Source organism: Gouania willdenowi, chromosome 6, assembly GCF_900634775.1.
Source record: "Gouania willdenowi chromosome 6, fGouWil2.1, whole genome shotgun sequence".
In the NCBI taxonomy this organism is placed as follows: domain Eukaryota; kingdom Metazoa; phylum Chordata; class Actinopteri; order Blenniiformes; family Gobiesocidae; genus Gouania; species Gouania willdenowi.
In genome coordinates, this window is record NC_041049.1 from 5,069,715 (window position 1) to 5,086,665 (window position 16,951).

General features: G+C 37.2%; 1 protein-coding gene across 1 annotated transcript; it reads right to left on the reverse strand.

Moving 5' to 3' along the window:
- Window positions 1-11,019: 11,019 nt before the first annotated feature.
- mcat (malonyl CoA:ACP acyltransferase (mitochondrial)) lies at window positions 11,020-15,540 on the reverse strand. The gene is made up of 5 exons (XM_028449318.1): window positions 14,953-15,540; window positions 13,277-13,364; window positions 12,968-13,185; window positions 12,193-12,330; window positions 11,020-11,361 (listed from the first exon to the last, which is right to left on the reverse strand). Exons 1-5 carry the CDS (start codon window positions 15,361-15,363, stop codon window positions 11,089-11,091), a joined length of 1,128 nt encoding a protein of 375 aa, XP_028305119.1. The 5' UTR covers window positions 15,364-15,540; the 3' UTR covers window positions 11,020-11,088.
- Between the last annotated feature and the right edge of the window lie 1,411 nt (window positions 15,541-16,951).

Genomic DNA, 16,951 nt, shown 5'->3' on the forward strand with positions numbered 1-16,951 from the left:
ACAACAACCTGTTCGAGGACTTTCAGTCAGGTTTTAGAGCTCAACACAGCACAGAGACTGCTTTAGTTAAAGTAACTAATGATCTACTCTGGGCTTAAGATGAAGGACGACTCTCAGTGCTGGTTTTATTAGATCTTAGTGCAGCTTTTGACACTATAGATCACTATATTCTACTAGAGAGATTAGAGAAATTACTTGGAATCACAGGGACTGCCCTAAACTGGTTTAAGTCCTACCTATCTGATAGGTACCAGTTTGTACACGTGAATAATAGGTCTTCTGTGTACACTAAAGTAAGCTACGGGGTTCCTCAGGGCTCTGTGCTAGGTCCAATCCTCTTCTGTATCTATATGATCCCCCTTGGTAATGTTATGAGAAAATACTCTGTTAACTTTCACTGCTATGCTGATGATACCCAACTGTATGTATCAATGAAGCCAGGTGAGACAAATCAGCTATCTAAACTTGAGGCCTGTCTAAAGGACATTAGGGCCTGGATGGACCAAAATTTTCTTCTTCTTAACTCAGACAAGACTGAGGTCATTGTACTGGGCCCGCGACACCTTAGAGAAACCTATGCTAGCCTAACTGCCCTAGATGGCATTACTCTGGCACGAAGCACAACTGTTAGAAATCTTGGGGTTCTATTTGATCAGGATTTATCCTTCAACTCTCACATAAAACAAACTTCAAGAACTGCCTTCTTTCATCTCCGTAACATTGCTAAAATCAGATCTATCCTGTCTCAGGGCGACGCCGAAAAGCTAGTCCATGCTTTTGTTACCTCTAGACTGGATTATTGTAATTCTCTTTTAGCAGGCTGCCCGAGCAAATCGCTTAAGACACTTCAGCTGGTTCAAAATGCTGTAGCACGTGTACTGACTAAAACTAGGAGAAGAGATCACATTACTCCTGTATTAGCCTCTCTGCATTGGCTTCCCATAAAATATAGAATAGAATTCAAGATTCTTCTTCTCACTTATAAAGCCCTAAATGGACAGGCACCAGTCTATCTCATTGAGCTTGTAGTGCCATACAATCCCCCCAGAACACTACGCTCTCAAAATGCTGGACTACTTGTTGTTCCATTTGTCTCTAGAAGTAGTATAGGAGGAAGAGCTTTCAGTTATCAGGCCCCACTTCTCTGGAACCATCTACCAACCACGGTTCGGGGAGCAGACACCCTCTCTACCTTTAAGGTTAGGCTCAAAACATTCCTCTTTGGTAAAGCTTTTAGTTAGGAACCAGCTCATAGTTAATATGCAATGTTCATAGACTGCCGGTGGGGGGGTCTGGCATGCTCGGTTGGAGAGAGGTTGGAGAGGGCGTTAAGAGAGAGGTCATTTAGGTTAGAGAGGGACCGGAGAGGGTCCCATTCCTCTCTCAAACACTCCCTCTATGTCTGCTTCTTCCCTTGTGTGTTTGCTCCTGTACTCCTTCTGGCTTTTGTCTTGCAGGTCCGTGGGATCCTTAGTGTGGAGTTACAGAGTCTCAACAACTCTGTCTCCACCCTTTCCTCTGCACACACCCAACACAGCATAACGTGGATGGCCGTTCATCATAGGAATGGAATCCACACAAGGTTCCTGCTGCTTAACAGAAGGTTTTCCTTGCCGCCATGATGAATTCATGTTGGGTGTGGGATACATATGTATGTGTATATACGTATATATGCATATGTGTGTATCCATAAAATGAAGAGTCCGTCCTTAAGACTGCTCTACTGTAAAGTATCTTGAGATACCATTGGTTATGATTTGGCGCTATACAAATAAAAGATTGATTGATTGATTGATTGATTGAAGTTTATTCCCTTTAGTCGCAGCCAGCTCCACAATTCCTCCCAAAAATACAATTAAATAAAAGATGCTCCAAATCTTCTATTTCATTGACACAGAAGGTACAGCCCTCCACCTCTCCATTGAATTTAAGTCTGATAAAATTATTAGTCGGATAAATTTCATTTAAAATTTTTAAGTTTAATTCTTTAACTTTTGGAGGGAGTGGAAATTTTAAATATTTAGTTATTATTATAGTTACATGGCCAGCTTCAATATCTCTCAATATATGATGTCTTTTAGTCTGATTAGGGAAAAAATATTTTGTTAGTAATTGTCTGATTAATTTGTGAGTTTTTTTTTTTTTTATCACAAAAATAAATATTGTCAACGTGAAGCTGCCTTGGTTCAGTTTTAGAATATAATAAATCCTTTCTCACCATTACTTTAACAGGTACAGGGATTGCTTTTGTTAATTTTTTATACATCCTGAAGGTACAAGTGACTCCAAATTTCAAACAAAACTCTTCATAAGACATTATGTCTCCTGAATTATTAAAGATGTGTACAAATGTCCAAATACCTTTAGAAAAAATATTTTCAACGAAAACATATTTCTTACCAGAGACTTAAACAAAGACATTGTCACCACACCTTATGTTATTGGGTACTGGAGTTGCTTTACTAATAATATCAACTGGAAAAAGTCACGGATGCTCCCCAACACGTTTTAATCACTAATAAGGTTATAAGGAGGTATCTTGCAAAATAATACATACTGTAAATATTATCCAGCTAACCATTACATGCAGAAACAGTTGTTCATCTCTTTTGATGTTTATAAGTTCATCATAAAATAGAATAGACTTTGTCTAACCATGCATTCTCTTTTATCCTGGATGTATTTATCTGACTTTTGTGCAATACCCCGCTGGTGTTGAGCTGTTGTCCTCAAACAAGATAACATGCAGCATCTTCCTCAGTTATACAATAATGCACATCTATAAACATGAACTAAATACACCACCAAATACAATTGATCAACAAAACAAGAAAAGAAAAAGCACACAAGATCACAATATGAGATAAAATAAAATAAAAACATTGTACAAAGTGTTTTTTTATTATTATAATTAAAAAAAAAAAAAAAAAAATGTAATTTAACATAAGCATCAAATTACATAATTTTCTTGCATGGACATTTTACATTTTATCTATGAATCATTGAAACAATAAAATCTCACATTTCAAAGCAGACCATGATGGGGGGCATTTAGCAAATCTGCAGTAGTGTATATAATATTTTGTTATATTTAAATTATTGATTAAAAATTTATGTTTTTATGTATATTCAGACTGTTCATTCATTCCATATATTCCCAGAGTCAATAAATATATATTTAATTACCTTGTCATATAATATAATACAGATATTATAAAGGTATAGTGAGATACCAACTAAATATATCATGTCAATATTTTCCAAAACTGCATTTAATATTTTTATATAGTTTTAGAGAGCAAAGCAAAACAAATTGAATCATAAATTTATGTCTACCTAACAAACTAGCAAGTTATCAAACCTTGTATTGTTATAAAATTAACTCGCAGTTACATCCAGGACCTTTGTTTTTGGCGCCCCCTGCGGTCAGAGCTGGTAGTTGTGGATTAAAGGCGTGAACCAACGTGTGTGAGACATAACCTGAGAACGACGGGATTAAAGGACGCTGCTGTAAGTGCGAGATAAAGCTTTCAATCTGTTTTTCTTTATATGTTCATTTCAGAATGTGAATATAATGATCGTGTGTTTGTTACAGGGCGGCGTCCCGTTTAATCTACATTAAGGTACTTTTACTTCCTTTTTTTATCGATCGTGCACGCACCTGTTTGTCAGTGAAAAAGGCGGAACCTTCACGGGCTTTAACTATTAATTCACGTTTTCAACAACTTAAACCAACTCATAATGAAATTAAACTTCACATTTGAATGTTAGGTGCAGTATTTTAAGCCACTTTTTTATTTTTCTATTTGCCTTTGCCAAAAATTGAATTGTTCTTTGTTTTGACTAAACAGCAACAGGTCATTAATTAATACTCACATTGTTTGTAACATTTGTCTTCTATTTGTTGTTTGATTGTGAATAAATGTCACAAAATGACATTTTTATTTTTTTTTTAGTTGTAAATTAGGTTTGGCTTCATTCTATTTACGTTTTAATTTTGTTTTGTGACGATTGAAAAGCAGTTTAGTTCATTTCAATGTATGGAAATGAAATATTTGCATCATGAGTGCAGATCACATGACACAGGTGCACTGCACGTACACACAGGAAAACAACAGAACAAAAGCCTTTTAAACTAAAAGGAAATATGTGTAGGTTTGATTTAGAGGTTAATTAAATTAATTTAAGTAAATAATAATAATAATAAAAAAAAAAATGATAAGGAGTGACTTCATACTATGAATGACATCATCCTATCAAACCAAGCTGGACCAGTTTTTTTTCTTTGCTAACAGGTAACACAGCCACCACCCATCCTGGTCACATGAGCCTGTATTTACACAACCTGTTTATGAACGTTGGGAGCAGAGACCTGATTACATACACACACACGCCCACACACACACGCCCACACTCATACATTTACAGTCAGGAGCTTCTTTTTTTTCTCTTCACAGAAAACACAATGGTGGAACAAACAAAACGTCCAAACCGCGTGGTGGTGGTGTCCCTCCAGGCAGGTCCTGGAGAGGTGGACGTGACACTGAGGTATACAGCACTGGCTGCCCTGTTCTGTGTGTTTGTGTACAATAACAGTGAGCGTAAACATGTGGGAGCAGGTGGCACACACACACACGCACAGGGGTGGACTGGCCATCTGCCATACCGAGCATCATCCCTGTGGGCCGTCAACCCAAAGTGGGCCAGTCCAGTCGGCTACGTTTTTTGACAAGCGAGTGGAGGCAGACATGGTAACAAGTGGCCAAAAATGGTCCAAACACGGCAAAAACGTAGCAAGAAAAGAGTGTAAAGTGACTAAAATCAGCCAAAAGTAGTCGAGTGGCCAAAAAATAGGCAAATAAATAGCAACATGTGGTATGTAATGGTAAAGGGTAGCTTAAATGGGCAAAATGTGGCAAACAATATTGTTAAAGGCCAAAAATGTGGAACAAAAAGAGACAAAATGTAGAGAAAAGAGGAAATAAGTGGTTTTATTGAGCAAAAAATGGATAAAAGTGTCAAAAAGAACTTGCAAAAAAGAAGTTAAAAATTGATATTTATTGGCAAAATGTAGCTAAAGTCTGAAAAAGTGTCAAAAGATGGAAAAATGGGACAAAGGACGTTGCAAAATGGCCAATGAAAATAGGTTAAAAGGGGTTAAAAAGTTTCCCCCTTTTTAGGTTTTCTGGGGGAATAATAATTAAAATGAAGACATAAAAAGCCACATGTTGAGCATCACTGACTTAATAACGACACACACACACACACACACACACACACACAGAGAGAGAGAGAGAGAGTGGGACATCCTGCATCTTTTAATGCAGCATTCGTTTCTAGCTATATGCAGACCAAACAATTACATAAGGTCCATGAGCCACTAGGTGGCGCCAAAGCTGATAAAGATCTACCGGTACTCAAGTAAAGACGTTTAAAGCTGCTGGTGACAAGCTTTTTTTTAAATCAGATAAATCCATAGTTTAGGCCTCATAAATCATAAATTCACTGCAAACACTCGACGAAGAAGTTTTGTGCATTGCATTGTGGGATGTCTCGTCCCATAGATGCAGTGTTTCTGAAACGTTTACCCCTAAACGTAACCCCTACGCAGTGGCACTACAGGGGGTACATGAGAGAGAGTGAGAGTGGAAAATTAACAAATGAAAGCATTAAAAATATGATTGATGTGTTTTTTGTTTTTTTTTTGTTAAAATTTATTATTATCATAATAATAATAATGATGGAAAAGATCTTGATTAGAACATTAACCTAAAATACAAAAGTCAGTCTTGAGGGGTTTTTTTTATGTGTTTTATCACTTATTCACTCCTTCATTATGCTCTAAAGTCATTTTTTCACAGTATTCTGAGCAAAATGTTGTAGTTAGACAAAGGGGGTACTGTACTTGGATGCAGAAATAAGAGAAGGGGGTACTTGGACCAAAAAGGTTTGAGAAGCACTGTGGTAGACGGATGCGTAAAAGTGTTTTTTATTTCATTCTTACTGTGATTTCTTGTGTTTGCCCCTTAAAAAAACTTTGCCAAAGTGACTTTCTAACATATTTCTGGTGTTTTCACGGATTGAAAGTTATTGCAAAACAATGGTGGATATTTATTTTGAGGTTTCTACGGAGAGATCTGAATCTGTCTGCAAACCAGAACAAAAATGGATTAAAGAGAATCTCTGTCCTCTGTGTCTGGTGAATAGACACAAGAAATCACAGGAAGAATGAAAGAAAAAAAAACTTCTATTCATCCGTCTTTGGAACTCCACATCCCACAATGCAATGCAGGAAACTCATAGTGTTTACAGTGGAGATCAAAACAAACTTTTGAGTGGCAACTTTAAACTTTTAAATCTTTTTTTCAAGCAAATGATCATAGATTTATTGATCTATGAGGCCTAAACTATGTCTTTATCTGATGAAAAAAAGCTTTCATTTTATTGAGGTTTTAATGACTGAAAAACTATTATCAGTAACCAAATTACTGCCGTTAGAAATAAGGATAAAGGCTTTTTGCAACAAATAGAAATCTCCCTTCAAAATAAAAGCACAGGATCTCTTCCAGATGCTTCAAATAAAGCTGTTTGTCAAACTTGGGGTCAGGACCCCATGTGGGGTCGCCTGAAATGTCTAATTGGTTAAAAAAAAACTGCTTAAATACAAATCTACTTAATGTTGCACATCTTGTCACTTTGTGCACTAATATTGGTTACTCTGTATTTGTAACACACTCTATTAACATGATCAAAAACTAATTCTAGGAAAGAAAAAATTGTCTCTTGGGTCACAGACACTTGTGATATCAAAATGGGGTCACGACCCAAAACAGGTTGGGAACCTCTGAGCTACAATATTTGTTTTCAGTGACTAAACAAAAAAAAAGGGAAATCTTCCTTGGTTTTGAGAATAACTGACACATTGAACTCCCCTTTGTGTCACCTTCAGGGTCAGTCACAGGGCGGCTCGGGTGCTTGGGCGTCAGCTGGCTTTAATGGGAGACCAGTTTGATCGTGAGCGGACCAGTGGGAACTTAAACAGGCTGCCGACTCCTCTCCACCTGCTGAGACCTGCTCAGACTCTGACTCTAACCATCCTCAGGTAGAAAGACGACCATCCCTTTAGCTATAGATCTATGATGATAGAGGACTAACATGTGACTGGTTGATGTTTCAGAGACATCCACAGTCAGCTGTGGGGCGTTCAGGGTCTGTCTGCAGCAGTGAAGGCCTGGATCGGGGGCGCCACCGGCAGCCCATTGGTAACGGCTCCTCCACACCTTCTGTCTGTATCTGTCTGTGTCTGTCTGTGTCTGTCCATCTTTTCATCCATGTATGATTAAGATGGGGTCACCAGATGCGTTCAACAAACTACAAATATTGTTTTGTTTTTTTTTAACAATTTTGGCCCATTTTTGCTTATTTTTACCCCTTTTCCGCAGCTACACCAAACTTGCCATATTTTAACCTATTTTCATCATTTTTTCTTGCTATATATTAGTTCTTTTTAATGCATTTTTGCTACATTTCTGTCACATTTCAATGTCCTATCTGCGCATTTTTTACACTTTTAAGACATTTTCACCACTTATAAACCCATTTTACCACTTTTCCACAAAATGTTGCATATGTTGACCGATTATTGTAACTTTTAACCTCTTTTCACTATATTTCATGCTTATTTTTGCCAATTTAACAACATTCGTCATGCCCATTGTTTGCCAGTTTAAAATTATTGTTCCAATATTGACACTTTGATCCCTTTTTATTTATTTATTTTTACTACTTTTTCCTTGGTTTTGGGACACTCTAATGTGCAACTTTGACCCAATTTCTGTGGTTTTTAAAATCCCATTTCACCACCTTTTCCACCATTTTGGTCAATTTTAACCCATTTTTTAATTTTCTGATTAAAACAAGGACTGACGTCTTTAAGATGACAATTTTGTCCTTATTTTAACCTGTGTGTCTGGGTGGGCGGGGTTTGTGCAGGGTGGGTGTATTTTTAATTATGGAAAAACGCCTTGAGTTTACACTGTTGTATTAAAGGTGCTTCTCTTTATAAATAAAAAGTGGTTGATTGATTGATATATTATGGCGCAAATGATAATAAACTTCCTGGATAATGGTGGATATTATTCAGATAAATAAATAAATGTGGTTATCACAGATTCATAGAACAATGGACCATCATTTTGCTGATTTTATGGATGGGCCCCAAAAATCCTAAACTTTTCATGGAAATTATTCAATAGATTTAATCAGAATTTGGGAATAATTTTAAATAACTGTCATATCCAAAAATAAATATCCCAAAAAATGTACTTTAAAGACATGACATTTCAACTAGGGTTGCAAAATTTTGGGAATTTTAAAAATCGGAAACTGTTCATGGGATTAACAGGGATTATTGGACAAATTGAAGAATTGATCAAATTAAAGGTTGGCCCTAATAACATGGCTGTTTAGCAATTTAGCATAATCTAAAATATCAGCATCAGTTATTCAAAATTACTCTAAATTTCTGGTTAATTTCCATGAAAGTTTATAGATTTGTATATTCCCAAAAATTCTCAAACTGAAGTTCTTGTGGAAATTTACCAGAAATGTTCCATCATCTTTTCATCTTCTGAATCATTTCTCGATCTAAAGACTCTCTGTGGGTTTGTTTGTCCCCTCTCGCAGGTGTCCAGGTGGAAACCAGTGACCCGCGCTGGCTGGACCAAAGGTTTACTGGTGACGCTGGCCTTGGTTGCCGCGGTGACCGTCGTCGGCACGGTATGGGTGGAGTCGAAAGCCTGACAAAGTGAGCCACGAGCTGATGTTTTTCTACTGAGGAGGATTGGGACGAGTGGAGGAGTCACTGCATGGGTTCAGAATTCATGAGGAGGAAGATCTGCACTGACGTTAATCTGGAACAGAATTATTTTCATTCACACGCTCGGAAATTGAGCATAAAAAGGTATTTAAAGAGTAACTAAACCCCCTGATTTAAGACACGCCCAGTCTATACTATGAAATCTCCAAAGAACAATCTATGCTACGCTAACTAGCTACTCAATACTTCCTATAGCTTTCTATTCACTCTTCTCTCAATCCAACCAACTGGAAACAGATTGTAGAGTGCACATTATTAAAGGGGAGGGGCTAAAAGTGCTTGTTTGTGACTCAAAATGGTCCAATGACTTCACAGAATCTCGTTCTCAGGTGGAAAAAGTGGTAGAAAGGGTTTATAAGTGCCACAAATGCCTTGAAAGTGGAAAAATGTGCAGAAAAAAATGGAGAAATGACAGAAATGGGATTAATGTAGCAAAAATGTCTTAAAGGGAGCAAAAATCTGGCAAAAAAGTGATGAAAATAGGTCCAAATGTGGCAAGTTTGGTGTAGTTGCAGAAAAAGATTAAAAATGGGCTTAAATTGTAATAATAATAATTATAATTTTAGACTATTACTAATGGTTCCTTGAACGCATCTGGTGACCCCCTCTCAGTGTCTCCCGACCCTAAGGTTGGGAACCCCTGCTTTCTTGGTTACAGGGTGTTTCCAATAGCATAGTAATTGGTGAAAAAATAAAAACTTGGGTTAAAAAAATGAAGAAAAAAAAAGCTTAAAATTATATTTTTAATTTGGTCACCTGAAAAGTTCAGTAATTTGTAAAAAAAAAAAAAAAAACATCACACACAATACATATCAAATAACTGTATTGTACACTTCAACTTTCTCAAATATAAATCTTGTTCAAATAAAATATAAAATAAAAATATTGTAGGTGGTGCATTTTCTCACTTTGTGCACTAGAAAAAAAATGTCTCTCGGGTCACCAGACAGTTGTGATATCAAAATGGGGTCACGACCCAAAAAAGGTTGGGAACATCTGACATAGGCCAAAATGAAATACTTTGATTAAATTGATGAGTTAGATCAGGATCAGTCAATAAACACTACTTAATATTCAAATACATTGGTTTTCAGCAGAAAAAAAGTGGCTTGGGGTTTAGTTATTCTTTAAAAGAAGTAGTAGTAGTAATATTAGTATTGATGATGTATTTCTGATTGTCTAATGGAGGTTGAACAGGAGGTTTGGGCAGAGCTGAGGATGTAGAGAAAGATTAGTGATGAGGATGATAGAGGGATGAGGCTGAGAAGGTTTGTTCATGTAGGTATGAGAGATAAGTATGTAGGGAAAAGAAGGTGGAGGCAGGAGATCCTCTGATGCCAAAAAGATGATTTGTTTTGAAAGTTATTGATGTTTCTGAAAACCATTTAACCATTTCTTCTTCTGTTAATTCCTCCAAATGCACTGTATAGCAATATTGGCCTTTTTCTCTGTAACAAATCAACAAAAAGACTAAGTTTCAACTTAAAATTTTCATTCTGTAAACCAGCTTCTTCCTTTAATCCAGTGTTTTCGACCTTGGGGGTCAAGACTGGTTAAAAATACAATTTGTAAATCAAAACACAAATCTTAAACAACTATATTCTATACTTTCATTTTGTCAAATATAAATCTAATTAATTAATAATAAATTCTGAGCTGGCACAATTTTGCCACTAATCCTGGCTATTGTGTATTTGCACAACAGCCAGGGGAGAATTCACCAGAAGTTCTTGATATCAAAATGCGGTCACGACCCAAAAAAGGTTGGTAACCACTGATCTAATCTGATGACTCAATAAGTCAATGATTTGCTGTTTTTTTTCACGTTTTTGACATTTATTCTCAGATTTCTTTGAAAATTCGAGCAGTCTGATTTCTAAACCCAGCGTTCCTAATCCTCCTCTGTCGTCTCAAACTGATTTACATTTGACTTTTTTTTATGAGTGACGCTTTTATTTTTTAAAGATTTTTCTTACCGTTTACTTTCTCGTGCCATGTTGTTGAATGCAGTCAAACTGCAGCAGCTTTAAGAAGCACTGATGGTTCTGGTTAAACGAGGCCCACATTTGTACACGAATGCGTAATATAAAGTGAAGGGAGCTGGACTTTCTGTTGAAATGATGTGAATAAACTCTGCAAAGACAAACTGAGTGCTCTTTATTCATATAAAAAAAATCTACTTAATTACTAATAGCAGTCTGTGCGTGCACTCAGTCCTCGTCCACAGTCACCTCCACGTGCGTGTACTCCTGAAAGGCCTTCCTGTTGCACCTCTGCAGCGTGGCCCCCAGCTGTCGGCCCGGCCCCACCTCGTACGTGTGAGGAAACGTGGATCCCTGCGTTCTCTCGTACACCTCGTGCAGCGTTTGCTCCCATTTCACCGGAGACACCAGCTGCTTCACCAGCTGCCGCCGCACGTGGCTCTCGTTCATGTAGCGTTTACCGTCCACGTTGGAGTAAACGTTGATCTCGGGACGCCGCACCTGAGACGGAGCGATGATTAGAGGCTAGGTGAGCATGTGGACAGTGTTCAATTACAATTAGGACTTCAATTACATTTTTTTCTCTCTCGTTTTTCCCCCCTTTTTTCTTACTAAACCTACACTAAAATCTACTAAACTTGACCCTAGAGTACCACTGAACTACAGTGTACAATTACAATTCAATTATGATTACAGTGAACAGCATTTTTTCCAATTACAATTAAAATTACAATTATTATTTACCTATAAAACTAAATTACAGTGAGGGTTTCAATTACTAAAGTTCACCTTCCTCTTGTGTTAGCTTCCTGTTTGCATCTCTAATGATAACAGGTCAGTTGTGACCCATGTCAATCAGCTGTAAAATACACTAAAAAATATCATCTATCATCAAATTTGAATTTCATCTCTTGTTTCTTCCTCATCCATGAAAATATTGGTTTTTAATATTTTTGGTGTGGGCGTTAGAGCCTTTTTTCTGTCAATATAGACCAAGATGATTATTATTATTATTTTATTTTTAATGGTAAAATGATCCTGAAGAGAACTGACAGATAAGCTCGATATGCACACATTTTATTAATTGTTAACTACGTATGTTTAAGCCATAGAACTTTAACTTGGTTCCCCAGGTTTGCGTTTAAATAAACTGTAATTTACAGTTTTTTATAGAGTAGCCTTTTCTAATTACAATTATAAAGTCAATTATCTGAACTCAATCACAATGAACTTATAACAGGTTTTTTCAGTTACAGATATATCACAATTGTAATTAATTATCAATTATAATTGACCCCAGCCCTGGTGTGTGGGGCAGCAGAGTAGACTGACCTCCACCTGCCTGAGCACCGCTCTGAGCGCTTCGGCGGCTGACGCCATCAGCTCAGTGTGGAACGCCCCGCTAACAGGGACGGGGGCGGTCCTCACGAAGTGCAGCCGCTTTGAGTTCTGCTGGAGGAAATCCAGAGCCTGGAAATACAACAACATGCAGACAGTGAAGACCCCACGATAGAAGTTAAGCACACAAACATGTGACTTTAACCAGAGACAAACTTTCACCTGCCTTAGAGTGTTTTAGGGGGGTCAGGGCACACCCCTCCCCCTTATTTTTTTGTGTTCTTGTTGTAATGTATATTTTTCTGTCATTTTCTGCATTTTTGTTGTTTATTTGTGGGTTTTTGGGGTCACTTTCTGTATTTTTGTTGTAGTTTTCTGTATCTTCCTGTCATTTTGTGTAATTTCGCTAACAGTTTGTGTGTGTTTGGAGCTGTTCTATACTTTGTGCATTTGTGTATTATGTTGGGCTTCATATTCCTTCCAACTTCTTGAATTACAATTTTTGGGGGTTTGCCTTAAGGGCCACAAAAAATCTGACTGAGGGGCACATTTCGCCCCCCTGGCCACCAGTTGCCCATGTCTGCCGTAGGAGATCAAAAATACACCGTAGGGGGCCCTTACGCTCCACAACGCAGACGAGAACCCTACAGTGACATCCCAGTAAGAGTTTATTGTGGTAAAATCTTGAAATATCATTTTTGTTCATATCGTCCAGCCCTGTGCCACAATGGAGAAGATATGTTATTTTAGCGTGCATTATGGCGTCTACCTGCTGATGGCCTGCGATGACGCGCCCATCAGGGAACAGGTAGTTAGCCACTGAGCACACGGGCTCCTCCAGGCCAAGACCCCTACAGTGCTCTATGGCCTGGATGCAGGCGTGCTTATAGTTGGCCTGAGGCCGGCCCACCACAGACAGCATCCCACTGGGAACCAGCTCAGACGCCCTCTGCATGGCTTCGGCTCTCACCTTCACGGCGTACAGCGCTGCGGGGGGGGGGACAGAGGAATGAAGTTTGGAGTCAGGACGACTTTAATAAAACTCACGGCGTAAAAAAAAAAAAACATGACTGATCACCTTCTGTGAAGCTCAGGGCTCCAGAAAAGACCAGCGCCGCAAATTCTCCCACGCTGAACCCTGCTGCGGCCACACACGAGTCAGTGGCCTGTGGACATGTCACCAAAATAAAATTATTTATATATGCCATTACATCCAGGTAAAAAGGGTCAAATCTATTCTTAATACATTAATTATTCAGGTGAAGCATGCTGAACGACAAAAACAGAAGCGAATGAGTGATTTCTATAACTATTGAGACATTTTATTCAGTCAATATATTGAGAAGTTCATTATTACACACTAAATATTAAAATAAGGTAAGATTTTTCACAAATGTTGACATTAAATGACAGTGAGACAATTTTAAAAACATAAGTTGCCTTGTCACCTCATGGACCACTAGGGGGCACACACGACCCATGAATGGTTCTCTGACCACACTTTGAGAACGACCGCTGGTTTGATGTTTTACAGATGTTGGGATTAATATAAATTACAAATATTATATATTGGGTTATTTACAGTTAAAATATTGGTAGGCTTTAAATCATAGGTTCTCAATTTGTGGTTCAAGGCCCCAAAGACACCATGGGTTTGTCTTTGAATGCAAAAGACGAAGAAATCGTGCAGCAACTAAAATACATAATAATACAATAAACTACAAAACTAGAGCATAAATGGTACATCAATGTTGTGGTGCATAAAAAAGGCATCATAAATTAATTCACTTGTGTAATTTAAAATTATTATTAAAGCCCTTTGTTGTTTTCAAACCAGGATTAATGAATGACGACATGAAAGTCTGACATCGAATAACACAAAAATATGGAGCAGTGTAATTTAACACATGCATCATAATTAGGAACTTAAGCTGTTGAACTCAACTAATATTAAAAAATATATATATTTTTTTTAATGTTGTTGAATTAACCAGAAAATGTGAGTAACTTTTAAATAACCAAGGTTGATATTTTAGCTAATGCTAAAATGTATTATTTTTATTTTTCAAACGCATCCCGGTTCAGGGCTGACTTTCAATTTTGAAAATTCCCCCTTAATTCCATTGAAATGTTTCCAACTTTTAAAAATCCTGGAATTTATGTATTTATTATTTTTAAAGGATGCTGATTTTTTGGATATGATACAGTTATATAAAATTATATAAAATTACCTACCATTTCCAGTTGATCGCCATAAATAATTCCAATTAAAGACTTATATTTCTGAATATTTCGCCAAATTCTTCATCTTAAATTTCCCGTGGAAATAAACCCTACTTTTGCAACTTTAATCACAATCTTATTGTTCATTACATAAGTAGAAAGTTACACAATTAAATAAAAAGCTTTTTTTAATCCAGAAAATTTAAATATACATATTAAAAAAAGTTTCAATTAAACGCGTGGAATTGTTTCTTTGGAGTAGTTGGTTATTGAAAAGTAACTAATTACATAAATTTAAAAAAAGTAACTAATTATGTTAAGTAAATAACACATTATTGCTTCCTACCGTTACATGTAAGGATAGATGGCACTCCTGTCATCCTTCAAAATAAAAGCACAAGCTCAGAGGACCCACTAAAAACAAGTCCCCGACCCACCATTTAGGATTGGGAGCCCGTGCTTTAATCCAACCCAGCCGTGTATCGTCATGTCCGATATTTAATCTCCGATCTCGGAGAGCAGTTTTCCTACCTCCGGGTTGAGGTGGTGGAGCCTTTCCACAGCAGCCAGGGACGTGACGAACACGGCCGGCTGACAGTGCTCGGTCTTCCGCAGCTGCTCCTCCGGACCGTGCAGACACAGAGACAGCAGGTCGTAGCCGAGGACCCGCTGAGCCTCGGAGAACATCTCCCTCACGTTGGGGTACTGCAGCAGCCCTCTACCCATACCCATGAACTGGCTGCCCTGACCCGGGAACAGCAGCACGGAGCAGCTGCTCGGATTCTTCCAGGCTCTCCGCGGCCGTCCCTCTGTGGACTCTGTGTACGAGGAAGGGTCGGTGGGCTCGGGACGGTTGGAGCAGAGTCTGCGGCTCAGAGGAACCAGAGAACCGAGCATCCGTCTGCAAGCCGCTGCCATGGCAACAGCCACCGGACTCAACATGACCGTTAATCCAGAGGTTGAATCTGATTCAAAGAGTTAATGAAAAGTGATCTTATATCACCTCTCAGCCCGGCATGACCAGGGACATGACTGCTCCATGGAGGACGCCATCTTGTTCAGGGGTCGGTGACGTTTAACTTCCGGGTTAAATTACCAGCTTTGGTACACTGCAGCGCCACCTCTGTCCACCTAAATCATAGCGTCAAACCCATAATAATAATAATAATCAGTATCAAAAGTACTTTATTTTTCCCAGGGGGGGAAATTTTTTGCGTTACAGCCGCTCAAGAAATATTGCAAATTAAAGGAATAAACAATAAAAAATAAAGAAAAACGTACATAATTAAGTAAAAGACTGTTAATTAAATAAGGATTAAATAAGTGCACACATTACCGCAGTAAAATAAGATTAAAAATAATAATAGTACAAATATACACAACAATAAAAGCTGTCTGGTTTCATAAATGATAATAAAATAATTTTCAGCTGTTACTTTTGCAAAACAAATTTTGAAACAAAACATTTATTTATGAGTGTGAAATAGTCTAATTTATATGGAAATATTTATATGGTTTGCTGTTTTATAATCATATAAACATTGATTTCTGGTCAATTCAAACTATTCAATTTAGCATCAACTGTTTTTTGTTTTATTTTTTTTATCAGACAGGCAATACTGTTTATATACATGTTTATTTTTAAAGCACAACCTTCAATGGATTAGACTGAAAATGAAAGAGCTTATAATTTAAGGACTGTTTTAAACTAAAATGGAAAGTGGATCCCCGGCCGACACACAAATACCAACACCAATGGTTTCATTCATCAAAGTTTATTGTAAAGTTTTAAACTTTGCTCACTCCTCGTCGTGTGTTTTTATTAAAAACATGAATCACGTCATGTACGACAGAGATGGGCAGCTTTTATCACAGCGGGAGCCACAGAAATGTGATTTTCTGATTCGAGGAACACATTATCAACATTTATCTCAGCATTTTGAATAATAACATATGTGAGCATTAATACAGGAAACAAAAAAGTGTAATGTATTTTGGGGAAATTGTCACACAATTTTTTGTATTTTTCAAAGTCATAATGTGTGTTGTTGTGTATTTTTGTTATCAATTTGGGCATTTTTAGTCTTTTTCCATGTTTGTTGTTACAGTATGTGTATTTTACTGTCATTTTGTGGACTTTTGTTAACATTTTGTGTGTCTTAGAGTCCTTTTGTATAAGTACAGTATAATTGTTTTGTGTTATTTTGTGATTTTTTTTGTGCTTTATGAGTCAGTTTGTGTATTTTTGGAACCTTTTTGTGAAGTTTTCATGATATTTTGTGTATTTTCTGTCATTTTGTGAATTTTTGTTGGCATTTTGAGTATCTTTGGAGTCACTTTGTATACAGTATGTGTTATTGTTTTGTATGTCTGTTGACATTTTTTCCATTTTGTGAGAGAATTTGTGTAGTTTTGGACCCTTTTTGTGTAATTGTGATGATATTTGCATATTCTTGTCAACATTTTGTGTGTCTTGGAGTCTTTTTGTATTTGTATAATAGTTTGTGTGTCTTTTTTGTGTTTTATGAGT

Excerpts from the sequence above, each read along its gene's own strand:
- mcat (XM_028449318.1), bottom strand. The coding sequence starts at position 15,363 with ATGTTGAGTCCGGTGGCTGTTGCCATGGCAGCGGCTTGCAGACGGATG. Across the intron at positions 13,365-14,952 it reads TCCACCACCTCAACCCGGAG|GCCACTGACTCGTGTGTGGC; the intron begins GTAGGAAAACTG and ends ACATGTCCACAG. Across the intron at positions 13,186-13,276 it reads AGCCCTGAGCTTCACAGAAG|CGCTGTACGCCGTGAAGGTG; the intron begins GTGATCAGTCAT and ends CCCCCCCCGCAG.